Source organism: Ovis aries, chromosome 14 (assembly GCF_016772045.2).
Source record: "Ovis aries strain OAR_USU_Benz2616 breed Rambouillet chromosome 14, ARS-UI_Ramb_v3.0, whole genome shotgun sequence".
Lineage (NCBI taxonomy): Eukaryota > Metazoa > Chordata > Mammalia > Artiodactyla > Bovidae > Ovis > Ovis aries.
This window is the reverse complement of record NC_056067.1, coordinates 43033783-43060209: the sequence shown is the minus strand read 5'-3', so window position 1 is coordinate 43060209 and position 26427 is coordinate 43033783. Positions and strand designations below refer to the sequence as shown.

At 44.4% G+C, this 26427-nt stretch overlaps 2 protein-coding genes across 6 annotated transcripts in view; both read right to left on the bottom strand.

Annotated features, from left to right (window-relative positions):
- WDR88 (WD repeat domain 88) overlaps window positions 1–15967 on the bottom strand; it is a 50086-nt gene extending 34119 nt beyond the window's left edge. Inside the window, exons 1-2 of the mRNA XM_004015620.6 lie at window positions 15644–15967; window positions 5132–5242 (exon numbers count right to left, since the gene is read on the bottom strand). Coding sequence (XP_004015669.4) covers window positions 5132–5242; window positions 15644–15967 — 435 coding nt within the window. The remainder of the gene's footprint in view (window positions 1–5131; window positions 5243–15643) is intronic.
- Window positions 15968–17598: 1631 nt separating this feature from the next.
- GPATCH1 (G-patch domain containing 1) overlaps window positions 17599–26427 on the bottom strand; it is a 54958-nt gene continuing 46129 nt past the window's right edge. For 2 of the 5 annotated variants that reach the window (XM_027978186.2, XM_012190125.4), the window contains 3 exons: window positions 24590–24687; window positions 23487–23632; window positions 17599–17879 (listed from right to left, as the gene is read on the bottom strand). In XM_027978186.2, the coding sequence (XP_027833987.2) occupies window positions 17849–17879; window positions 23487–23632; window positions 24590–24687 (275 nt within the window). In that variant the 3' untranslated portion in view covers window positions 17599–17848. Of the gene's footprint in view, window positions 23633–24589; window positions 24688–26427 lie in introns of all 5 variants that reach the window. The other 3 variants (XR_009596196.1, XR_009596195.1, XR_009596194.1) reach the window with 3 other exon arrangements.

Sequence of the window (26427 nt, the reverse complement as noted above, 5' to 3'; positions counted from 1 at the left end):
TCTAGCCAAAGAGGCTTCACAGAATCTAGCAAGATCTTTCAAGAACTTCCTAAAAATTCCCACTGTTTGACCCAGCAATTCTATTTTGGGGTGGGGCAGTGGGGGTGCTGCGGGGACAGTCTTCCCTAAGGAAATAATCTAAATTGTGGTCAAAGACTTGTGCACAAAAAAGGTTCATCAACAACCTTACGGTTGCCAGGGGGGAAGAGTCGGGGGAAGAGATAGTTAAGGAGTTTGGGATCAATGTGTACACACTGCTACATTTAAGATGGATAACTAACAAGGTCCTATTGCATAGCACAGGGAACTCTGCTCAGTGTTATGTGGCAGCCTGGATGGGAGGGGAGTTTGGGGCAGAATGGATACATGTATATTATATGTATGGCTGAGTCCCTTTGCTGTCCACCTGAAACTATCACACCACTGTTAATTGACTATACTCCAAATGAAAAGTTTCATGAAAAAGGTTCGTCTTGTGTTTTAGGGAACAGAGAGCAAACTCACCGGCAGCAGTCTGTGTCCACCTAAAGGAGGCGGTTAAAAAAACCTCTAAGACACCCAACAGTGGGACCCAGGCAACTGCTACCACACTGAAGGGAGATAACTGGAGAATATGACGAGGACAAGGTAGGGTAATAGCTGGCAATATGATGGGAACAATGAGGGCACCAACGTGAAAGGTGCTTGAGTGACAGAAATAAAAATGCTTTCAATAAATGCAGAGACTTCCCTGATGGGCCAGTGGCTAAGATTTCACCTTCCAGTTCATGGGGTGCAGGTTCAATCCCTGGTCAGGGAGCTACGATCCCACAGGCATCGTGGCCAAAAAACCAAAACAAAAATAACAGTGTAACAAACTCAATAAAGACTTTAAAAATGGTCCACATCAAAAAAATCTTTGAAAAAAAAAAAAACGTGTCCACAACTTTTCAGGATAAGCCGAGGCAGAACGTCCCCTTGAAACAAATGCTATTAGCAAGACAATGAATTTCTACAAAGACCCTGCATTGTTATGTGAAATTATGGTGCCTGGTTGGGAGAGCTTTTGGCCTGACTAGACCAGGCCTGGGACAATTCTCCCTGATATGCAGAGACCAATTCACATTAAGACCACAAGCCTGCTAGGAGGCAGACCCCCTGACACAGGGGTCCCCAGGACCACCCTGACGATTGATGATTCTCCAGGATTCATAGGACTCAGAATACAGGCATGCTCACAGCTAAGATTTACATCAGCCAAAGGACACAAAGCAAAATCAGCAAAGGGAAGGGCACCTGGGGCGAGGTCCAGAGAAAACCAGGCACTGCTTCCAAGAGTCTCTCCCTAGTAGCATGGAAACATATACACTACGATTTGTAAAATAGATAGCCAATGGGAATTAGCTGTGTAACTCAGGGAACTCAACAGGGGCTCTGTAACAACCTAGAGGGGTGGGGAGGGGTGGGAGGTGGGAAGGAGGTTCAAGAGGGAGGAGACATATGTATACCTATGGCTGATTCGTGTTGATGAATGGCCAATGCAATATTGTAAAGCAATTATCCTTCAAATAAAAATAAATAAATCTTGAAAAAAGAGTCCCCGTGGGTAGCATGGGATGTGCTTAGTTCCTTCAGCAACCAGTCGTAACAACACATGTCAGATGCTGTCTTCTAGGGAGGTGCACCTGAGCCTCGGGACCCAGATTTTTACCGGGGTCTGGTCACAGAGGCATCACCCACATGGGTTGCACAGTCTAGACACAGCAAGCCCCCTGGATCACCTAGGGAAAGATTCATGATTGTAGGACATTGTTTGCCAGTGAAGTTCCCAGATGCCAGCCAAGGCCAGCCTTGCCAGCGGGTCTCTGCAGGGACAGCAGCCTCAGGCCACCTGAGCAAACTCTTTTCTGCACAGATCCAGTGCCTCAACCCCTGCTCCATGAGACTCTAAACAGCTGGGTCCTTAATCAAAGCCCCCTGGCAGGAAGAGATCCCAAAGAGGACCTCATGGGGGCAGGACACATCCAGGATGGAGGCTTAGCTCATGAGCCTCATGACTTGGGAAGAAATGATTGGCTCTGATGGTCGGTGATCCAGCCTCCCTGGATGGTGTGTTACTCTAGAAAAAAATATGTGTCTGGAAACTAAAAAATGATCACTGTGAGTCCTGAGGATGAGGCCCATTGCAGTCTGTGGCCTTAGCCCTGAGCCAGCTAAGGGCAGCACTAGAACAGAATGAGGTCTATGGGGCTGCACAGGTTCAGTGCTCGATAGTGCCACCATATGGCCAAGAGGGAAAATAGCAACCGCAGACTGATAACCCTCTTGGAAAATGAGCACGGCCATGAATTACTTGGCAGGAGAGCTACATGGCAACAGAGCCAGATGTTGCCAGTGAATTCCAAAGACAGTGGAAATGTCTATGTTTTGTACTGAATGTTTCTTGAAATAACGGGGCCATTGGCTAGGGGTATGGGAAAACAAATAGAGACAGTTACCCCTTCACTTGACGTTTGGGACTAGGAACTCTTTCTGTGGATTCAGATAATTTAAGTTGGTTGGTCGGACTTTGAATGAATGGTGAGAAAGTGGTTCTAATAAAGGAGGTGAGACCGTATTTGTAGCCCATGTTTACTGTCGTTATATGAAGAGTTTGACTGTGTGGTCTCAATTTCATAAATATGTGTGCACATGTTCAAACAGGAAAAAGAAACTACAACCTTGTCACGTCAGTTTACTCACAGTTCATGGAATGATTTTTTTCTTTGTGTTTTTGTGTCTTTGGGTGATAAAGCCATCTTACCTTCATAATATGAGAAAGACTAGCAAAGTGGTTTTTTCTATAACGACTGAAAAGAGATGTACCGTACTAGAGGATGATTGGGTGTAAGACAAGGATAATTTTTCCCCCACTTCTTCATACATTGATGGACTTTCTAAATCATTCACAATGATCTTCAGCTAGGAGAAAGGGAGCTTTTTTAAAAGCTTAAGCCAGGGGACTTCCCTGGTGGATCAACGGTTAAGACTCCGCACCCCCAATGCATGGGGCCCAGGTTTGATCACTGGTCAGGGAACTAGATCCCAAATGCTGCAGCTAAAACCTGGTGCAGGCAAATAAATAAATAAATAAAAGGCTAAGCTAGATGTTTGGGTTTGTGGTAGGTTTGAGAGGAAAAACAGTGATGAGAGTGGGGGAGAGAAGAGAGAGGCAAGGAGACTTTTTCCAAAGATACCTCCCAGGCAAAGGCCTGGGGAAACTCAGGGAGGATGTAACCACCCAGGGTCAAATACCTGGTAGGTCCCTAATGTGGGGCTCCCATCCAGGGAGGCTGCATGGTAATGACTTGTCACCCCCCTAAGGAAGGGCTCACCCAAGAACTGTAACTGGGGCAGGGAGAGCCACAGGAGGAGACAGGAGCAGAGACAAAGATGGAGAAAAGTGAGCCAGGAGGAGCAAAGAGGACCCACTGGAGGGGCAGCCAGGGCAGGGAGACCAGAGAACTGGGTGATTTTGCAACTAGGCGTGAAGGTATGAAGGAGGGCAGGGGGTGGAGAGGGAGCAACTGGAGAAGGTGGGGCAAAGTGGTAGGGCTGTGAGCAAGTCAGGGATGGAGGGGGTTTGGACAGGTTGAGGTGACTGCATCCTGGAAGGAGCACGGAGTAGGCAGGAAGCAAGGGCAGTGAGGCTGCTGTCGGGAGTCAGGGATGTCTCGATGGATGGTCCCTAATACTGGGACAACCAGAAAAAACAGGCAGACTTTCCCTTAGAGAGAGAGAAACCCTTTGGCCAAAATAGACAGAAACCGCTGTGAGTCTTTCCACTGACTCAAAAGGTGAGAAGAACACGAGAACAATCTGAAGATGGTAAAGCAAAATGCACACTTAGATAGTCACCAACCTCCCTCCCCATAGGTGATGACAATCAGCAGAAGCCCCCTTGCTTCCAGGCCTTCTCAGTCATCCTAGAGGACCAAGAAAGGGCCTGGGGTTCCCAGAGGAACCAGTGGCTTTCCAGCAAGAAGATCATGGGGCTGGGTGGAGGGGGTGGTGGATGAGGGCCACAGAAGAGAAGGAAGTGGATGTCTGTAGGGACCTGGAATGGGCCAGGCAGGCCCCAGCTCTCAGCTGATCCTGAGGGGCCTGGGGAAATTCTGGGAGGCCCAGGAGGTCATGTAACCACCCAGGGTCAAATATCTGGTAGGTCCCTAATGTGGGACTTGGACTATCTGGATAGCTCCCAAACCCTCCTGGCTAGTCTTCCTGGCTTGGTACCCACCAAGACCCAGAAGATGTTCCTCTAAGGGGATCTGGAAGGTGAGGAGCTGTCCTCTACCTTGTCGCCCAAACTGGAACCCAGGAATCAGCCTTAACTCACTCCATCCTGTCCCCTGCTGCTCCTGAAGCCAGAGGAGACAGCAAAACTCCACACTGACTGCCCTCCCCAGGGGGCCAGCCTCACCAGACAGTCGTCTGCAGGATGGCTCCCGATGGTCACTGCCATCTCCCAGCCCTGGTACCTCCTCATCTTCTCCTGACTGACCAGCAGGGCACCCAAGCAGGCCCACCAGGGTCTGCTGGCTCTGCCCTGAAGGCTCTGAAAGAGTTCGCAGCGGCCACCTCTGTACAGCCTCGTCTGACCATCACACCCTGTTGCTGTGGCCCTGCCCCTGCATCTTACAGCACTGACCTACTCTCCGTCCTGCCTCTCCCAATCGCCCTTCACGGGCAGGTCCCAGGTTTGGCCACTTTTTTGTCCTCCTGTGATCGCCCAGGCCTGGACATACCATCTCTGTGGATGGAACTGAATATTCCAAGTGAGAAGGCATCCCGGAGAGATGACACAGCTCAGAGACCCTCAGGCACAGCCTCCAGCAAAAGCTGGCGGGCTCCGGTCCAAGGGTCTCCACCCCGGCTCCCGCTGTTTCCAAGTCAACAGGCTGACAGCAGCCACACTAACTTCATCTCTCTCCAGTGACTTAACACTAGAGTGAGCCTTCATTTTGCTGCTTCTTCTTGCACTTTGTTCAGGAAGGCTTTTCCAGATCTTTGGGATCCTTGAATGTCTGGGAACTCAGTACTGGGGAAATCTCATAAGAGGTGGCATAAGCTTAAGGGATGTTTTGGCTCCACCTAACACAGGGCCACCTACCCACAGCTTCACGGTGCCATCATAGGAGCCACTGAGGGCCTTAGTGTCATCCACACAGAAGTTACAGGAACTCACGATGTGCTCATGTCCCCTCATAATTTTAAATGGGATCTGAAAAAAGGATAGACTGAATGAGTTCAGGAGGTTGCAGAATACCAGATCAATATTTTTTAAATCAATAGCATTCTTATACACTTGTAATGAACAATACAGAAAAAATTAAGAAAAAATTACATTTACAAAAGCATCAAAATAGGAATAAATTTAATCAAAAAGTGTAAAAAGTATACACTGAAAATTACAAACCATTGTTAAGAGAAATTTTAAGACTTAAATAAATGGAAAAGCATCCCATGTTCATGGATTAGCAGACTTACTATTCTTATGAAAATACTCTCCAAAATGTTTATATTAATATATTTGTTTATTTATTTATCATGTATCCAACGTCATCCTTCTGGCAGACTTCTTTTCTGAAACTGACAAGCTGATCCTACAATTTATAAAGAAACTCAAGGGAAGCAGAAGAGCCGAAACAGTCTTGAAAAGGAACGCACATGGGGGGCTCACAATTTCCAATTTCAAAAAAACGTTCAAAACATACAAAGAGACAGAAATCAAGACAGTGTGGTACTGGCATACAGACAGACATACGGATGGATACACTAGAGCTGAGAATCCAGAGATAAGCACTCATGGTTTCGGTCACTTGATTTTTAGCAAGAGTGCCAAGATAAATAAAAGGGGAAAGAAAAATCTTTTCAACCAATTGTGCTGGAACAAGTGAATATCCACATGAAAAGAATGAAGTTGGGCACTTACCTCATACCATATACAAAAATTAACTCAAAATGGATCAAGACCTCAATGTGAGTGCTAAAATTACAAAACTCTTGGAAGAAAACATGGGTGTGAACCTTTGTGGATTTGCAGGGACCTCTTAGATACGGCAACGAAACCACAAGCAGCCGCGACGACAATGATAAACTGGACATTATCGAAACTAAAGCTTTTGTGCCTCAAATGACACCATCAAGAAAACAGAAAACAATAAACAAAAAGAAAAAAAATTTTAAAGGAAAGTCAAAAACAACTCACACAGTGGAAGAAAATGTTTGCAAGTCATATATCAGATTAAGGATTTGCATATGGAATACATAAAGCACTCTTAAAACTCAACAAGAAGGAGACAAACAATACAAATTAAACATAGGCAAAATATTTGAATAGGCATTTCTCCAAAACAGGTATGTAAATTATCTACAAACACATGGAAATATGCTCAACATCATAAGCCATTAGGGAAATGTAAATCAAAACCATATTGAGCTAAGAGAATAAATCCTAAGCATTCTCATCACAAGAAAAATATTTTTAATCTATTTCTTTCATGTTGCATCTATATGAGATGATGGATGTTCACTAAACTTTTTATGGTAATCATTTCACGATGTATGTAAGTCAAAACATTATGCTGTATACCTTCAGCATACGCAGTGCTGTGTATCAATGATTCCTCGATAAAACTGGGTTAGGTACATTCAATCACAGCACCTAAATATAAAAAACAGAACAAACCAACCAAACAAAGAAACACATTGAGGACTTTCCTGGGGGTCCAGTGATGAAGAATTCACCTGCCAATGCAGGGGACACAAGCCCAATTTCCAGTCTGGGAAGATTCCACGTGCTGAGGGGCAACTAAGCTGGTGCTCCACAGCTGCTCAGCCTGCACTGTAGAGCCTGCGAGCTGCAGCTGCTAAGCATGCAAGCTGCAGCTACTGGAGCCCGAGGGGCCTAGAGCCCCTGCTCTGCACTAAGAGACGCCACCACAATGAAAAGCCTGCACGCCACAACTAGACAGCAGCCCACGCACAGAGATGAAGACCCTGCACAGCCAAAAGTAAATAGATAACAAGTACAGGGCTGCTATGCAGATCAGTCTAAAAGCAGCCCATTATATGCATCCGTCACAAATACCTAAAAAATAGAAAGAAACATATTGAGATGCCACTTCATACCTAGAACAATGTCTACAATCAAAAAAATCAGATGATAACAAGAATTGATAAGAATGTGGAGAAATCAGAACTCTCATCTATGGCTGCTGCTGCTGCTGCTGCTGCTGCTGCTGCTGCTGCTAAGTTGCTTCAGTCGTGTCTGACTCTGTGTGACCCCATAGATGGCAGCCCACTAGGCTCCTCTGTCCCTGGGACTCTCCAGGCAAGAGTACTGGAGTGGGTTGTCATTTCCTTCTCCAATGCATGAAAGTGAAAAGTGAAAGTGAAGTATATATGGCTAGGGTGATGTAAAATCATGCAGCTACTTTGGAAAATAGTTCAGCAGTTCCTCAAAAATTTAAACACATGTGTTAACTTATGAAGCAGTAACTACTCCTAGACTTGCACTTAAGAAAAATGAAACCATGTGTCCAAACTTTTACATGGGCCTTCATAGCCATATTAGTCATAATACCAAAACTTGGAAACACCACACACCCATGGTCAACTAATTTTCAACAAAGAAGGCAAGAATATATGATGGGGAAAAAACATTCTCCTCAGCAAGTTGTGTTGGGAAAGTTGGACATGTAACTCAATGAAATTAGACCACTGCTTCACACCGTACACAAAAACAAACTCAAAATGGCTTGAAGACTTCAAAACAGACATGACACCATAAAACTCCTAGAAGAAAATGGGCAAAACATTCTCTGACATAAATCATATCAACATTTTTCTTAGATCAATCTCCCAAGGAAAAAGAAAAAGCAGAAATAAACAAATAGGACCAAATCAAGCTTATAAACTTTTGCACAGCCAAGAAAACCATTAAAAAATGAAAAGATAACCTATGGAATAGGATAAAATATTTTAAAATGATGCAACTGACAAGGACTTAATTTCCAAAGTATACGAACAATTCATACAACTCAAAACAAACGTGCAAACAAAAAAATGGGCAGAAGCTCTAAATAGATACTTTTCCAAAGAAGACATCTGGGTGGCCAATAGGCACATGAAATGATGCTCAGCATCACTAATTATTCAGTTCAGTTCACTCGCTCAGTCATGTTCGACTCTTTGCGACCCCATGGACTGCAGCACACCAGGCCTCCCTGTCCATCACCAACTCCTGGAGTTTACTCAAACTCATGTCCTTTGAGTCGGTGATGCCCTCCAACCATCTCATCCTCTGTTGTCCCCTTCTCCTCCTGCCTTCAATCTTCCCCAGCATTGGGGTCTTTTCAAATGAGTCAGTTCTTTGCATGAGGTGGCCAAAGTATTGGAGTTTCAGCTTCAGCATCAGTCCTTCCAATGAGTATTCAGAACTGATTTCCTTTAGGATGGACTAATTATTAGAGAAATGCAAGCCTAAACTAGAATGAGGTATCACCTCATATCAGTCAGAATGGTCATCATCAAAAAGTCTACAAATAATAAATGCTGGAGAGGATGTGGAGAAAAGGGAACCCTCCTCCACTGTTGGTAGGAATGTAAGTTGGAACAGCCACTGTGGAAAATGGTACGGTGGTTTTAAATAAAAAAAAAAAATTCAAATAAAGTTGCCATATGACCCAGCAATCCCATTCCTGAGCACATATTAGAAAAAGAGGAATACTCTGTCTTGAAAAGATACATGTACCCCAATGTTCATAGCAGCATTATTTATAATAACTAAGGCATGAAAGCAACTCAAGTGTTCATCAACAGATGAATGGAAAAAGAAAATATGGTACAAATATACAGTGGAATATTACTCAGCCATAAAAATGAACGATTTAATGCCATTTGCAGCAACATGGACGAACCTAGATATCATCAGACTGAGTGAAGCCAGTCAGAGAAGGACAAATACGTGATATCACTTACATGTGACATCTTGAAAAAATGATACAAATGAACTTATTTATGAAACAGAAACAGACTCACAGAGAAAACAAACTTATGGTTATCAAAGATGAAAGGGAGGATAAGGATAATGAGGAGTTTGGGATTAGCAGATACCTGCTATTATATACAAAATAAACAGCAAGGACCTGTCACAATAGCACAGGGAACTATATTCAATATCTTGTAATACACTATGGTGAAAAAGAATTTGAAAAAGAATATATACATACAGAATACACATATTCTGAATATATGTATTTTGAATCACTTTGCTCTACAGCAGAAACTAACAGAACGTTGTAAATCAACTACACTTCTATTTTTTAATAATTGAAAAGAAAAATTGGAAACAGTTCAAATGTCTATCCACTGATGAATGAATAAATAAAATGGTGTATATCCATACAACAGAATATTACTATGCAATAAAAAGGAAATGAAGGACTTTTTTCTTCTGATCTGGCATGTGAAAAGCTTGGAAGTCCCCACTCCATCCTCACAACAAGGAAAGAACTGAACTGAAAAATCTCTTGGATCCATAAAAGAAGTGAGGTCACAAGCCAAATGGCTGTCCCCCAGATTGGAAAGATAGGGAGGCAAATACAAAGAATTCCAAGTTACCAGAGCAGAGATCCAGGAGCAGCGACTTCCGTGGGAGCCACTGCCAGGATAGGGAGTCCTGAACTGTAATTGACCAGTTGCTGGAGGCGCAGATGCGGATAACTCTGCGAGTTAAAACTCCAAAGGGGAATCCAGTTATGGATCTACAAAAAAATCCACAATTTTGTGAGTGTTATCTCCAGAAGCAGTCCTAATCCTCACAGTGAAAACAGGAGGAAAAATCCCCGTGTGCTTCCAGCAGGGAAAAGGAACCATTTTGAATATGCCACAGCATCCTGTTCTTAAGTTCTGCCCTCAGGAGAAACTAACCAGAGTCTAACCTGCTCAGATTTTATCAGAAATCAACTGACCAGAGGAAAGAGAAGTACCCAGCCCTAGCAAGCTCTAGCCATCGTATACCATGTAAAAGTGAAGGGTGGGGGTTTCAGACTAAAAGGCACATGCGAAGTTAGCAATTTAGAGGCACAGGTTCACTAAAAGACAGAAGCCTGATCATAGCACTATAGAATGCTTCTCTGCATCCTACACCTAACAATCACATTACTAAAGGCTGGTTGATAGCAGTTCATTTTACCTAGTAAATCACGTCTGGCTATCAAGAAAAAATTACAAGAAACGCTAACAGGCAGAAAACAGTTTCAAGAGAGAGCACAAATATAACATCAGTACCAGACTCAGATGTGGCAGAGATGTTGGAATTATCAGACCAGGAATTTAAAACAACTCTGATGGTATGCTAAGGGCTTAATGAATAAAGTAGACAGTTATGCAAGAACACATGGGTAATGTTAGCAGAGAGATGAAAATTCTAAGAAAGAACCAAAAAGAAATGCTACAGATCAAAAAACACCATAACAGAAATGATGAATATCTTTGATAGGCTTATTATTAGACTACACTTGGCTGAGGAAAGAATCTCTGAGCTTGAGAATAAATATCTCAATAGAAACCTTCAAAACTGAAAAGCAAACAGGAAAAAGATTGGAAAAACAAAACAAAACAAAACAAAACAGACCATCCAAGAACTGTGGAACAACCAACTACAGGAGGTATAACACATAGCAATACCAGAAGAAGAGAGAAAGGAACAGGAAAATATTTGAAAAAATTATGATTTAGAATTTCCCCAAAATTAATTTCAAACACTAAATCATAGATCCAGGAAGCTCAGAGAACACCAAACCGGATAAATACAAAATTTAAAAAAAACAACAACAAAATAAAAATCTACTCCTACAATTTAAAGCTACAGAATATCAAAGATAAAAAAATCCTGAAAGAGGGACTTCTGTGATGGTCCAGCGTCTCCCTCCATGCTCCCAATGCAGGGAGCCCGGGTGTGATCCCTGGTTGGGGAGCTAGATCCCACATGCCGCAGCTAAGAGTGTGCACGCTTCAACTCCTGGAGAAGGGAATGTCTACTCACTCCAATATTCTTGCCTGGAGAATTCCAGGGAGGCCATGGGGTTGTAAAGAGTCAGACATGACTGAGCGATTTAACACTCTCTTTTTCATGTTTCAACTAAAGATTCCACATACCGCAATGAAGATTACAGATCCCATGTGCCACAACTAAGACCCAGGAAAATAAATAAATAAAAATAAATATATATTTTTAAAGCCTGAAAGAAGTCAGAGGAAAAAGGCACTTTACCTATTGAGGAGCAAAGATAAGCCTGACATCCAGGTTCTCCTCAGAAGCCATGCAAGTAACAAGAGACTGAAATATTTCAAGAAGTGAGAGAAAAAAAACTTACCAACCTAGAAATTTGTATCCTGCAAAATTACCCCTCAAAAAATGAAGGAGAAATAAAGACTTCCCAAACAAAAATTGAGGAAACTTGTTACCAGTAGATCTACCTTGCAAGAAAGGTTAAACATTCTTCTAAGACAAGGAAAATGATATTGGTCAGAAACTCAGATCTATATTAAGAAAGGAAGAGTGTGTGTGTGTGGGTGTGGGTGTGTCCGCGCACATGCATGCTCATCTTCATATGATTGCCTCTATGTTTTTCCCAGCAAAAAGTTCACGTATATCCTGGCTTCTCCCTTGCCTCTTCGGAGCAGTCCTTCAGAGCTTTCTGAGAGGTCATCTCCCATGCTATAGTCCTTAGTAAGCTCCAGGAATAAAACTGAACTGGTAACTCTTCCGTTGTGCCTTTTTTTCCTAAGTTGACAGTGCTGTGTTGTGGGGACCCGGGAGGAGGGATTCGAGGCTCAGCCGCCAGCCAGTGCCCGCACAAATACAGGAACTATGGATGGGGAGGACCGGGTTGGGGTGAGGCAAATTCAGCCCGAGGTTCAGGGTTGAGGGGAGGCGGGCATGTAGGGGAGGGGAGCGGTTTCGGGGTTGTGGAAAACACGCTGGTGTGGGGCTGTGAGGAATGAGAGGGCCTTTCCCCTCCAGGTAGCTGAGAGAAGTGGGACAGAAACAGGCCTCCAGGAGACTAGCTAAGAGGCGCCAGGTCCGGGCTAGGCCGCCAGGGGGCAGAGGCAAACAGCCAGGCTGCGGACAGGAAGCAGGGCCGGCAGGCGCGGGGCGGGTCAGGCGGTGGGGCCTGGAGCCCAGGGAGCCAGCAGCCGTGGCAGAGTGCGGTCGGGAGAGGACTCGATCTGTGTTTTTCTCAACGCTCCGCAGCCCAAGCCCTCACGTTAACGCAGTGCCCACCGCCGCCACCCCCAGCTCCGTTCTCTGCAGCTACCTCCGCCTCTAGACAAAACTCTCCTTCTTTTTCTCATAACAAAAATAGAACTTTGTTATGGGAAAACATCTACCCCCTTCTGGACCTTTCTGGGCAGAGTTCTTTTGGGGTTTATGGGGATGGAGACGGAAACGGCAACCCACTGCAGTATTCTTGCCTGGAGAATCCCATGCACAGAGGAGCCTGGCAGGCTACAGTTCACAGGGTCGCGAAGAGTTGAGTTTTAGGCCAGCTTTTTCGCTCTTTTCTTTCACCTTCATTAAGAGGCTATATGTAGCATCCCAGGAATACATTCTACAAGTTTTCCTGCCTGCCTCTCTGGCCGGGACTTGGTCACAGTTCTGCAGGGCATTGGGAATCCAGGAGCAAAGACCTCAGCCCAGGAGTGTGTGATGGGCTCCTGCTCTAAGCAATCAGGGTGGGAGATGGGTGAGGCCACCGCACAGGCGGTACCTGATGTCAGGTCACTGCCAGAGTCAGCTGATCAGGGCTCTAGATGGAGCGCAGGGACAGACCACCCCCACGGTGCCCCCATCCTCCAGGAGCCTCAAGGAGGACAGGGGCGTTTGGACTGGCTTGGAGGTCAGCAAATCAGAGGGAAGAAGAGAACAGAGAAATGAGCTCTAGCCAAAATGGCTTGGAAAATTATGGTCAGATCTTCCAACTTCATCTTAAATGAGCCAAGGAGAGGTTTAGAGTCAATTATTTTTAAAATTTGTGCCACATCTGTGTGTGAGTGTGCATTATTTAAAGGCCAGAGTGAAGCATTAGCACTGAGAATGTTCTCTAGCAAACCATCTCAGGAGAGTTGGATGAAATCGTCTGAAACATTCTTGTATCCTGCACCTTCATTTCAAAAGATGATTTGTAACACTTTCACTGAGCTACACAACCACATTAACCTTGCTGTATAAACACCTCCAAAGTGTCCTGTTTTCAGGCACTGCTCCATTCTATTTTTCCTGAACTGCTTTCTCTTACTCCAGTTCTTAATTAGGACTTTTTTGTTGCTGTTTGCCAGAGTACTCCCTTGAGTAACTATTTCTTAAAAGAGATGCATCCTTTCTGAGTTTTTGCAACTCTAAAAAATTAAAATGTCTTTTTGTTGGCTCTATCAAAGATAGCAGTTTGGCCAGGCAGAGAATATTAATACCTAGGTCACAAAGTTTCCTCCCAGAGCTTTATATAACTTCTCAACTTCTGTTAACTTAATGGATCATAAAATCCTGCAGCCAAAAAGAAAATTTAATCCACCTGAATATGCAGGCACCCAAGACTAGTTAAATCCATCTGGGGGCTACCAGTCAATGGAATACTGTCCAAAATAAAGAACAAGGGGATACATGTATATGTATGGCTGAGTCCTTCACTGTTCTCCTGAGTCTATCACAACATTGTTAATCAGCTATCAGTTCAGTTCAGTCATTCAGTCGTGTCCGACTCTTTGTGACCCCGTGGACTGCAGCACCCCAGGCTTCCCTGTCCATCACCAACTCCCAGAGTTTACTCAAATTCATGTCCATCAAGTCGGTGATGCCATCCAACCGTCTCACCCTCTGTCATCCCCTTCTCTTTCTGCCCTCATTCTTTCCCAGCATCAGGGTCTTTTCAAATGAGTCAGTTCTTTGCATCAGGTAGCCAAAGTACTGGAGTTTCAGCTTCAACATCAGTTCTTCCAATGCATATTCAGGACTGATTTCCTTTAGGATGGACTGGTTGGATCTCCTTGCAGTCCAAGGGACTCCCAAGAATCTTCTCCAACACCACAGTTCAAAAGCATCAATTCTTTGGCACTCAACTTTCTTTGTAGTGCAACTCTCTAATCCGCTATACCCCAATACAAAATAAAAGGTTAAAAAAAAAAAAGAACAAGGATGCCGTTTATTAATACGGAAAGAAAAATTGTTAAACCAATTGCAGAAGATGTCTAAGGTACCCTTCCATTTATGTTAAAACAAAAAAGGAAAGGATCAGAATACACTTGTGGGGATGTGCATAAAATACTTCTTTAAGGATATAGAAGGAACTAGAAACATTTGTTGTCTCTGTAGAGGGAAAGGGGGTAGTTGGGGAGGCAGGGGTGCTACAGAGACTGTTAACTGAAAAAACAATTGAACAAAACACTTTTTATATCTATTGAATTTGACCTTGGGGATATTCTATGGACAACAGAAGTAAAACACAACTCCTATGACCTTCTCTAATTTTACTTAAAAATCAGAATAACTATCACAAATAAGTTAAACAAAGCACTGGTACAGCCTGCGCTTTCTCTTCAAGCAGACTTCCCCATGGAGATCCCAATGCACCCCTGCAGGGGATGCTGACGAAGGCAGTCAGCCATTCAACAGATCCAACTGTGGACTTGGCTCTGAGTTCCTCTGACATTGCAGAAACCTCCATTTCAGTTTGACCCCAGGCTTTTCCATCTGTCTGGGGACAGCCTTGCTCCTTCGTACAGTTCAGGCATTGGCCACCTGTAGCTTATGGGTCCCTCCAATCTTGCATTGAACTTGACCATCTCTTGCCACATGAACCCTCCATTCTTTCTTCACCCCAGAGACATATCCTTGTCTCCTTCTCTATTTCCCCTACCCCACCCCCAACACCTCTTATATATGTAGGGTTGACCAGAAAGTTCATTCAGCTTTTTCTGTAACTTCTTATGGAAAAACCCAAACAAACTTTCTGGCCAACCCAATGTATCGATTTTTCTGCATCTCCCCTGCATTCCGCCTTACTTTTCTCTCGTCCTTATTGTTCCTTTATACTTTTTCTCGGAGAATCCCATGTGCTGGTTTTCTAATTTTCTGTTTCAGTTCTCCGATCTGATTTTTAAAACCTCCGGGGAGGATTTTGGCTTTGAAAATCCTCTTTTTCACCCCCAAGAATTCTCCCTGTCCTGTTCACAGATTATTTCCTTTTCCCAGCCAACAGCCTTCTTTTCTAGCAATGCATTGTCTCTCAACTAGCCCTTAGAATACACAGTAGTGTTGTCGGGTGTTTATTCCTGTATTTTATTGCTATTTGCAGTTGCTTCTAGTGCTGTTTCCTGGGTGACAGGGCTCTTTCAATCCCCCCAGGGCATGCACTTGGGAGTGTCGCCCTGGGGACATTTGAAGGGCTCAGACAGAGTCCCACAGGGTCTGGGTTGAGTCGGGTCCTCTTTCCCAGCATGGTTTCCTGAGCTGCCCCGCCTCTCCTCCAGTTGGTCCTCTAGGTCCCCTTCCTGCACTTGAGCTCTCAGCCACTATTGGGAGGAAGCCACAGCCCCTCCCCTTGGGGGCGGTTCTTACCTTGGAGAGGGGCTCCTGGTCACCCCATAACACCTTCTGGGTCATCCAGGGCATCCAAAGAGTATCGGGTGGTGGCGATTCATCACCTACGGCCAGGGGGTTAAGCGAGGGCAGCAGCCGGCTGCGCCGCGCCTGCAGGAGCGATAGCCTGAAGCGGCCACAAGCCCTGACCACATCTACCCAGGGCAGCTTGCTGGACTGGCGATGTGAAACGTCGCGGATGTGGAGCAAGGAGAGCGGCAAGTTACTTTTCTGGGGCGTCTCCTTCCCATCCTCACCGGATTTTTTTGAGGAGCCGGGGGTACCCTGGGACTGGGAGGCCATCTCGGAGCCCAGCCTGGCCACGAACGGTGGCGCCACGCGCCCCCGCCCCCACCTTGGGACCCACGCGCCCTCCCTGCGCCCGGCGATCTCACTGCCTCCTCTCACCCCGCAGCATGGGTTACCCCCAGGAAAATGGGCTTCGAGTTTCTGGGCGCAAAAGGAATGAGGCCAAATGTGTGAAACCGTTTGTAGGGGCTCCTGGCCAACGCACCTCATGTTCTACAACAGAGAAATGACCCATAACGTATAGAATGTACCCTGGATTAATTAAGACGCAGCTGGTAGGGGTGGGTACACACAACATATAAGGGCATGAAGGAAGTATGTCATAATGCTAGTGAAAAACCAAAGAACAAAATGTCACCACTCGTCCTGGAGCAGACTCAGTGCTAGAAAATGACTGTGTGAAATTAGAACAAAAGAGCAAGGGCATCATCTCTGGGGTGTAGAAGTGCCTTTCTTCTTTCATTTTTCACAATTCTGATCATTCTATGATGTTACTTTGATAATGGAAAAAAAACTCTTTACTTTTTCATTTTTTAAAACATATTTACTTTGCTAGTTTTGGCTGCATCAGGTCTTACTTGCCCCACAGTATGTGGGATCTTAGTTCCCTGCCCAGGAATCAAACCCATGTCCCCTGCATTGGAAGGCAGGTTCTCAACCCCTGGACCAGAAGAGAAGTATCCCCTTCTCTGTTCTCTTTTGTGTGTGTGTTTGTTTGTTTTTAACATGGACCATTATTTTAAAGTCTTTATTGAATTTGTTACAATACTGCTTTTTCTTTTTAATGTTTTCTGGTCATGAGGTATATGGGATTTTGACTCCCTGGCCCAGGAATCAAACCCACACCCCCTTGCATTGGAAGGCTAAGTCTTAACCACTGGATGGCCAGGGAAGTCCCCTGCTGCTGCTGCTGCTGCTAAGTCGCTTCAGTCGTGTCCAACTCAGTGCGACCCCATAGACGGCAGCCCACCAGGCTCCCCCATCCCTGGGATTCTCCAGGCAAGAATACTGGAGTGGGTTGCTATTTCCTCCTCCAATGCATGAAAGTGAAAAGTGAAAGTGAAGTCGCTCAGTCATGTCTGACGCGTAGTGACTCCATGGACTGCAGCCCACCAGGCTCCTCCGTCCATGGGATTTTCCAGGCAAGAGTACTGGAGTGGGTGTCATCGCCTTTTCCAGGGAAGTCCCCTGCACTCTCCTTTTCCCAAAGTCTCATCAGGGCAGATGAGACAGCCTCAGAGCAGTCCCCCAGAGCTACAGTGAAAACACCTGGAGCTTGTGCGATCCCAGATGTGGGCACACACTCTTCCACTCTTGGTCCCAGTGCCTTCCTCAGATACTTCAGTGGCTTCTTCCTGAAGAGGCTGAGGCCACCTGCCCGGATCCTGGGCCTGTGCTGCCCACTGGGCTCCTGGCTCCCAGCACCAACCACGGGAGGGAAGGAACCACACCCCCCAGGAAAACAACAAGAATGGGAAAGCGACCTCCCTGCTCCCATACGATTCCTCAAGGTAAGTCAGACTCTCCTTATCTGAACCTAGCTTTCTTTACCACAAAACCAGAGAAAAGCCTTCACTTTTCATTTCTTTTTAAAAAGTTTCAGGGAATGAAAATCAAGAAGAAAATAGAAAAACACCATTTTAATTAAACTGTACAGTCTGAATTTCTTTCTCTGACACTAACAGAAGTTAAAAATAGAAATCAATTTCAGCAAACTTCCAAGGCAGGCTTTGAAATGTCAAGGTTTAAAAAAAAAATTATTTCACAGCATGAATTTACATATAAATACAATCTGTACAATGTATTAACTGAGTGATCAATGAACTTCCATCCTGGAGGAGATCTGGTATTAGGACAGGCGGGGGCAGAATTCAATTACTGCCTCCTTAGTGGAAGACGCTTCAGCCTGCAAGAGGAAATAAAAGAGAGAGTTAGATACAAATAGAAAAACTAGATGGTTCAGTGGGGGAGGAATATGAAAATGCCAGGCCTTTCCCTGAATCAAAGTGGCACAAAATACAGAGAGTGACCCACACCATGAAAGAAAGCAGCATTCAATCTGCACTCTTAAGATTCTGTTCCCCCCAAAACACACAGAGAGACTCACTCCACCTCTTATGTTAAGACCCATTTATAAAAGCAAGTTTTAATCCTGGTTTCACTTACCTATCTCATGTATGACCCTTGGGAAGGAACTGAAAAAACAAAAAACCATGCTTGCTCTGGGGCCAAAAGCTCCTGAGCTGCCAGTCTTAAACTCAGCTTTGAGCACACAAGAATGTTCATGGCAGCTCTAACTTACCAAGCAGAGCTGGGTCACCCTGACTCTAGATCCTTGCTCTACAGCCCCAAACTGGCACACCAAAGGCCCCCAACAACGGGATAGAAGGATACTCTGTGGTGTATCCTATTAAGGAATACTCCATGGCAATGAGGACGAACCAGTTGTTACTAAGACAGTACGGAGGAATCCCAGAGGCCAGATGCAAGAGCTCCTAGTACACAGGTCCCTTAAATAAATCTCAAAAACAAGCAAGAGTAATCAGTGATGACAGAAGCCAGAATGGTTGCCTTTGGGGCTAGGGGTGGGGATCGTAAGTGAGCAGGGGTTTCTGGAGTGCTGGTTTAGTCCTTGGTCTAGGTAAATTCAGGTAGTGAGAATGCATGGAACGATGAGCTTGTGATGTGAGCGCACTAAAGAGGGTACTCCACGGTATGATTCCAGGTCTGTGAAATTCTAGAATGGGCAGAGCTAACTTAGAGAGACAAGACGCAGATCAGTGTCTCCTGGGGAGAGGACGGAGATGGGGGAGGCGGGGTGGCAGACTGCAATGCCATCTAGAACTAGGCTGTACTATCACTGAAGAAAAGCATCAGGGGCCCTTGACAAGAGTGAGATCTCAGCCAGGTGCTGGGGATGCAATTAAGACCCATATGGCTGTGACCCTCAAAATGCTTCTTGCAGGAGGGACTTCCCTGGTGGTCCAGTGGTTAAGAACTGGCCTTGCGAGGCAGGGGATGTGGGTTCGATCCCTGGGTCCAGGAACTAAGATCCCACATGCTGCAGAGCAACGAAGCCCCTGTGCCACAACCAGAGAGTCCATGTGCTGCAACAAAAGATCCCACCTGCTGCAATCAAGACCCAACGCAGCCAAACAAACAAAAAAGTAAATGGGAAAAAAAAAAAAAAGCGCCCCTTGCAGGAGACAGATGCAGACAGGTAATACACAGAGTGGAGTGAGGCACAAAAGATGGACAGGCTCCCTGTCTCCCTGTGGAGAGTCTAGGAGGCTTAGGGTTGAGGGGCTATGGAAACTATATCTTTAATAACCATGAGAATAATATTTAAATACACTTCACACCTCTGCCCCTGCCTTCCCCCATCCCAGGCCCTGCCTCAGTGATAAGTGCTCTTAGGAGTGTAAGAACCCCTCCAGTCCTCTTCTCTGCAAAGATGTACATACAGGTGTACACGGAGAAATCCAAAGGAGTGAGGATGATAGTACCAACTGTATACACTATTCTGTAGCTTTTGGCCTCTTATTGTTAAGTTTCAGGTGCCAGTCAGCAAGCAGCCCATGTTTTCTGACTGCTATGCTCGGCACACTCCACCATACCTTCCAGATGGGCATCAAGGGGCTTCCACGTGTGCAAGTGCCTCTCTGCAGGAATAACTCATTACGTGGCCCCAAACAGTCAAGGGTGATGATATCAGGTGTTAGTAACAGCCTTTCTGGGCCTTGCTTTCCCTGCCTATGAACTGAGGGGACACGAGTCACAGGGTGTGTGGGGATTAAAGGAGCCCACACCCATGTGGGTGCCTCATAGTGCCCGGGCCATCAAATCAGCACTGGCACGTGCCTTGAGAAAAGCAGCACAGCTGCTTCAGGGGGCTCTGGATTAAACTGAAATGCTCATATCTTTGTGTTTTTGAACCATGAGAATGTCCTGTCTACTGGGAAGACATAAATGAAAAAGAATATGGGGCTGGCATTTGTCTTTCCAGATAGCAAAATAACTATGAGCCCATAGGAATTAAAACAGAGTGGACGAGCTTCCCTGGTGGTCCAGTGGTTAAGATCTGCCTTGCAGGGGACACCAGTCCGACCCCTGGTCCAGGAAGATCCCACATGCCTCGGAGCAACTAAGCTGCTACACCACAACTGCTGAGCCAGAGCTCTAGAGGCTGGGAACCATAGCTACTGAGCCCATGCTCCAAAGAACCCATGCTCCACACGAGAAGCCTGTTTTGTCTCTCTTCATCCTGGGCCCACAGCTGGACTTCCCCCACCCAGTCCTGTGGTGGACAGCAAGGTCATCGAGCTGCCCTGGGCTACGGGCTGGAAGGGAAGAGAAGCCAGGACTTGCAGGCAGGGCCGTAACAACCTCCAGAACCATCTTCCAATCCATTCCCCTCCTCTGAGGGGCACATGCTACAGTGGAACAAACTGGGATCCTGAGTAACTTTCTCAATCGCATTGATGCTTCGTTGGCTGAGCCACTGGGATTCAGGGGTTCTTTTAAATCACAGCTCGTTTACTCACTCTCACCGATATTTACAACTGGCCATCTATCTGGAGAAAGTTAAGTTGGATGCCTATACTACTCTTTTCACAAAAAAAGGAAAATAAAACAACTCAAATAAACTAAATGAACACAAAACTGAAAAAGCATGAGGACAGTCTATATACATATACAAAATCTTACATTAGGGAAGGCCTTTAAAAGACAAAATGTAGAACACACCACCACCACCACCACCACCAAAAACCTAGGAAAATTGAGTGCACCAAAAATTAAAGCTTCTATTCAACAAAAGTCATATAACAGGTAACACTCTAGAACACAAAGGATGACTATCCAGAATTATTTTTTAGTTTCTAAAACAGTTTTTATAAATTTTTAAATGTTAAAGAAAAAGGGGTTAGGGGGATACTTCTCTGGCAGTCTAGTGGTTAAGACTCTCTGCTTCTACTGCAAGAGTCACAGGTTTGCTAACACCAGACCACCTGACCTGCCTCCTGAGAAATCTGTATGCAGGTCAAGAAGCAACAGTTAGAACTGGACATGGAACCACAGACTGGTTCCAAATCGGGAAAAGAGTAAGGAGTACATCAAGGCTGTATACTGTCACTGTGCTTATTTAACTGATATGCAGAATACATCATGAGAAATGCTGGACTGCATGAAGCACAAGCTGGAATCAAGATTGCCAAGAGAAATATCAATAGCCTCAAATATGCAGATGACACCACCCTTATGGCAGAAAGTGAAGGTCCCATCACTTCATGGGAAATAGATGGGGAAACAGTAGAAACAGTGTCAGACTTTATTTTGGGGGGCTCCAAAATCACTGCAGATGGTGAAATTAAAGGATGCTTACTCCTTGGAAGAAAAGTTATGACCAACCTAGATAGCATATTCAAAAGCAGAGACATTACTTTGCCGACTAAGGTCAGTCTAGTCAAGGCTATGGTTCTTCCTGTGGTCATGTATGGATGTGAGAGTTGGACTGTGAAGAAGGCTGAGTGCTGAAGAATTGATGCTTTTGAACTGTGGTGTTGGAGAAGACTCTTGAGAGTCCCTTGGACTGCAAGGAGATCCAACCAGTCCATTCTGAAGGAGATCAACCCTGGGATTTCTTTGGAAGGAATGATGCTGAAGCTGAAGCTCCAGTACTTTGGCCACCTCATGGCGAAGAGTTGACTCATTGGAAAAGACTCTGATGCTGGGAGGGATTGGGGGCAGGAGGAGAAGGGGATGACCCAGGATGAGATGGCTGGATGGCATCACGGACTTGATGGACTGAGTCTGAGTGAACTCCGGGAGTGGTGATGGATAGGGAGGCCTGGCGTGCTGCGATTCATGGGGTCGCAAAGAGTCGGACATGACTGAGCGACTGAACTGAACTGAACTGAACTGAAGAAGAACTAAAGAGCCTCTTGATGAAAGTGAAAGAGGAGAGTGAAAAAGCTGGCTTCAAGCTCAACATTCAGAAAACTAAGATTATGGCATCTGGTCCCGTCACTTCATGGGAAATAGATGGGAAACAGTGGAAACAGTGGCAGACTTTATTTTTTTGGGCTCCAAAATCACTGCAGATGGGGATTGCAGCCATGAAATTAAAAGACGCTTGTTCCTTGGAAGAAAAGTTATGACCAACCTGACAGCATATTCAAAAGCAGAGGCATTACTTTGCCAACAAAGGTCCGTCTAGTCAAAGCTATGGTTTTTCCAGTAGTCATGTATGAATGTGAGAGTTGGACTATAAAGAAAGCTGAGCACCAAAGAACTGATGGTTTTGAACTGTGGTGTTGGAGAAGACTCTTTGAGAGTCCCTTGGACTGCAAGGAGATCCAACTAGTCCATTCTAAAGGAAATCAGTTCTGAATATTCATTGGAAGGACTGATGCTGAAGCTGAAACTCCTGATGCGAAGAGCTGACTCATTTGAAAAGACCCTAATGCTGGGAAAGACTGAAGGCAGGAGGCGAAGGGGACAACAGAGGATGAGATGGTTGGATGGCATCATCGACTCAATGGACATGAGTCTGAGTAAACTCCCGGAGTTGGTGATGGACGGCGAGACCTGGTGTGCTGCACTCCATGGGGTGGCAAAGAGCTGGACACGACTGAGCAACTGAACTAAGCTGAACTGAACAGGGAACTAAGATACTACCTGCACGCCTCACAGTGTGGGCCAAAAAAAATTGGTTTTAATTTTTTTAATAATAATTCCTAAAAATCAGTAAAACAGTACCTAAAAACCAGAAAAACAATCTAACAGAGGACAGAACATTGTGAAATGTTCAGGAGCACATTATTCACAAAGGAGCCCACAGCAAACGCTGAGACACAGAGCAAAGGATACTCAGCTTCATTACTGATCCAAGAAATGCAGAGAAGATGACACGCCATTCTTCACCCATCAGGCTGGCAACATCTCCATGCTGCTTGTAGCTGATATACCAACAAGGTGCTTTCACAGTTCAAACGGATAGAGCCACTTCTGGCAACAGTTTGGTGGTATTTATTCCTTCTTCTAAGGGCTTCCCTGGTGGCTCAGACGGTAAAGCGTCTGCCTGCAGTGCAGGAGACCCGGGTTCGATCCCTGGGTTGGGAAGATCCTCTGGAGAAGGAAATGGCAACCCACCCCAGTACTCTTGCCTGGAAAATCCCATGGACTAGATTTATGTTAAAAATGTGAAACAAAATGTGTGTGTACCTCTGTGTGTGTGTGTGTGTGTGCACGTGTGTGTAGTTGTGTAAAAAATCTTCAAAGTTACAAAGCAACTGACAACAGAGGGGACTGTGGAGAGAAGAGAGATTTGGGGAACGAGTCACAGTTTTACCTATAAGATTTGAATTTTCACAACAATAATATATTTATATATTACTAATGTCATTAAAAGTTAACTTTATAAAAAGCCGAGTCAATACACAAATCTATCATTCCTGACATCTGCCTCTAAGCAAAACATGGCAAGGTTTCCATCTGCCTCTGAGCTGCCTACCGTCTCAGCAGCTCCTGGGGTGACAGGTCTGCGGGCCCTTCTTCACTGTGGCTGTCGCTGCTGTCTGTACTCTCAGAACTACTACTTTTCTCTGCTTTTTTATTCTTTTGCTTGCCTTTGTGTTTGTGCTTCCGGTGTTTCTTTTTCTGAAAAAAAAAAAAAAAAAGTAAATAAATAACTTTAAGGAGAACAAATAGGTGTTTCCATCCCTTATTCAGCACGATTACAGGCTAATGAGGCATTTGGTTGCTGGAGTCATTCAAAAACAAAACCAAAGGGCCTTCCCTGGTGGTCCAGTGGTTAAGCACAAAGGAAAACCTGGGAGACAGTTGGAGAACAGCACATAGGCCGTTGAGAAGCAAGGGAGTTTGGTTTCCAAACCTGTCAGCACCAGTTCCTTTCCTTTCACCCCAGGAGAACCTCTCCTATCTTCCATGCTCAAGAATCCTCTTTTCTGGGAGCTAAAAGTAGAGCTGTTTCTAATCAGTTCTCCTACTGCCCAGGCCACTGTGGGAGACGTTTAACTGAATTAAACGTCTGCGCCATAATGCAAGAGAAGATCCCGATGTCGAGGTAAGGGCTCTCAATGGCGTTCTTCAAGTGTCTGTCACTTCACACGACAAGCTACAGACCCAAGTCTCTATTTGCAGTGATGACAAAGTATCTGAGAAATATTCAAACTAATAGCTTCATTAAATATTCTTATTTAATTATTTAAACGATTACTTTATTAAAGTTAGTAATTAACTGTTTTATTACTTAATACTCAACCATTACTCTGGGATAGAACCCAGGTCCCTGCAGTGAAAGTGCTGAGTCCTAGCCACTGGACCACCAGGGAATTCCTAACTCTAAGATAGTAAATGTCCTTATTTCCTACTTTTTAATGTTCATGAATTTAAAAAAAATTTAAGTACAACTGAATAAATTAAAATATTCTGTCCGAAAGAAAAACAAAGTGTTTTTGAAAATCAAGGGGTTACATTGAATTGGTATTCAGTCAAGTCAGTGAGAGACCTGTGGCCACATCCCTCTTTGACTGGCTTCCTGGGTCACTCCTGGAGGCTGGGGCATCTGACACCACACACCCGGAAGTTACTCACCTTCTCTTTCTTCCGTTTATGCTCCTTCTTGGTCTTGTGTTTTTCTTTGTTCTTTTTATGTTTCTCTTTGAGAGGTGCCTCAAGTTTTTGACGTGCATCTGAAACACAGATGTAATAAAGACATGAACTAGAGGCACCATGGGGGAAAAAAGGCTAAATTATTGAATTCAGTAATGACGCAGATAGAATGTTTACCATTAAGGCAGAACTCCAGCCCTACCTCACTGGTAAACAAGCAGATTAGTGTGTCACACTGTAGCTCTATATTTAGAAACTGCCAGAAACCTCAACCTAAGACCTGTTTGATCCATCTGGTGTTTGGTCACAGCCTTATCTGCCAGATGAAGATAAAGTCAGACCAGAATGCCTACAAGCTTTCTGTAATTTAACATCCTTGGGTAAACTCAAAGACGGATCAGAATCTGCATCTGGCTCTGTCACCAGCTCTGTGATCTTTGACATGTTGTTAAACCTCCCCACATCTGTTTTCCCATCTGAAAAAAGGGGAAAACAAGAATCCCTATCCCCTTAGGGACAGAGAGAGGATCAGAAGGGACCATAAACATGAACCCCAAAGCCATAACTGCCAGCCCCTCTGAAAGCCTCCTCCCTTTCCAAAAGCACATTTCATATGAGTTCGTCTTATAACTAGAAACACTAAAAAATTAACATCAAAAGAACATAGTGTATGTGATCATTAAAAATGACTAAACAAGTTGTATGAGCTCAAATTCTCCATCTTCAAATTCTGACCGAGTTGTTTCATGAACTTCCAGTCATCAAGCCAGCAGAAAACTACCTAGAGTAGAAACACTGTAAGACATTAAAGCAACTTTTATCTACCTAAAAAAAAGCTCCAAGGATTTCACAATTACAGTTTATTTTTCAAACCAGGTTAACAGATACCTGCAACTTTCTAGTATTATATTTTGGTCAGATATTTCCAAATTTGACCTCCCAAAACTATTTTTTTTAATGCTAGTTTTTGGAAAATAACTCATAGACCAAATTAGGTTATTAACTATTATAAGGATATCAAGGGCTGTTCTGGGAAACAGCCATAAGTAACTTAGCTTTCAGGTACTGACACAAGTATTTTAAACTAAAGATCTGAACAACTATAGAGATGAGAAATACATTACCACACTTTTTCAAAATCTCACACTTTTTACTCCTCTATGCTTTCTATCATTTCCTTGAAAGCTGGGTTAATTAACCAAACCAATATATGTAAGTGGGTACTACAGGAAACTATAAAGTAGGTAAGAGAATTTTATGTCATTTATACATCTGGGCCCTATTATCAGATGTGTGTTAACCCAGCTTTCAAAGAGATAATAAACCAGTATAAACATTTTAATGTGAGAAGTCAATTTAAGTTGGCAACGAACAGAAGTCAACAGACACTGGGGGAGGAGGATGAGCTGTATTTACTGCTGAAAGGATTAGTTTTATGTATTTATTTTTTTTGCTACATTAGCCAAAGGATTTTTAAAAAGTCTCAGAATATCCTTCTCTCTACAATTCCTATTCCATCTTTGTGTCCTAGATTTTTAATTAAAAAAAAAAAATTTCTATAAGTGACAAAATTTAAGATACTAAAGACCCTTCTGTTAAAAAGGTTTTTTTCAAAAAAAACTGAAGGTGTCTGAGACTGAAGAGCAACTACTATCATTTAGGTACAAGGTGGAAGCACTGATTTTCAAGTGTGGCTGAGAACAGATAAGCGAGGAAGAAACGTATCCATTTGGGTGGCCCTGTGCTGGATTATGTTGGTGGGTGGAATGATGTGATTAGAGTTGTTCCATCCTAGGGGGAGACTCTGGTGTCCATGCAAA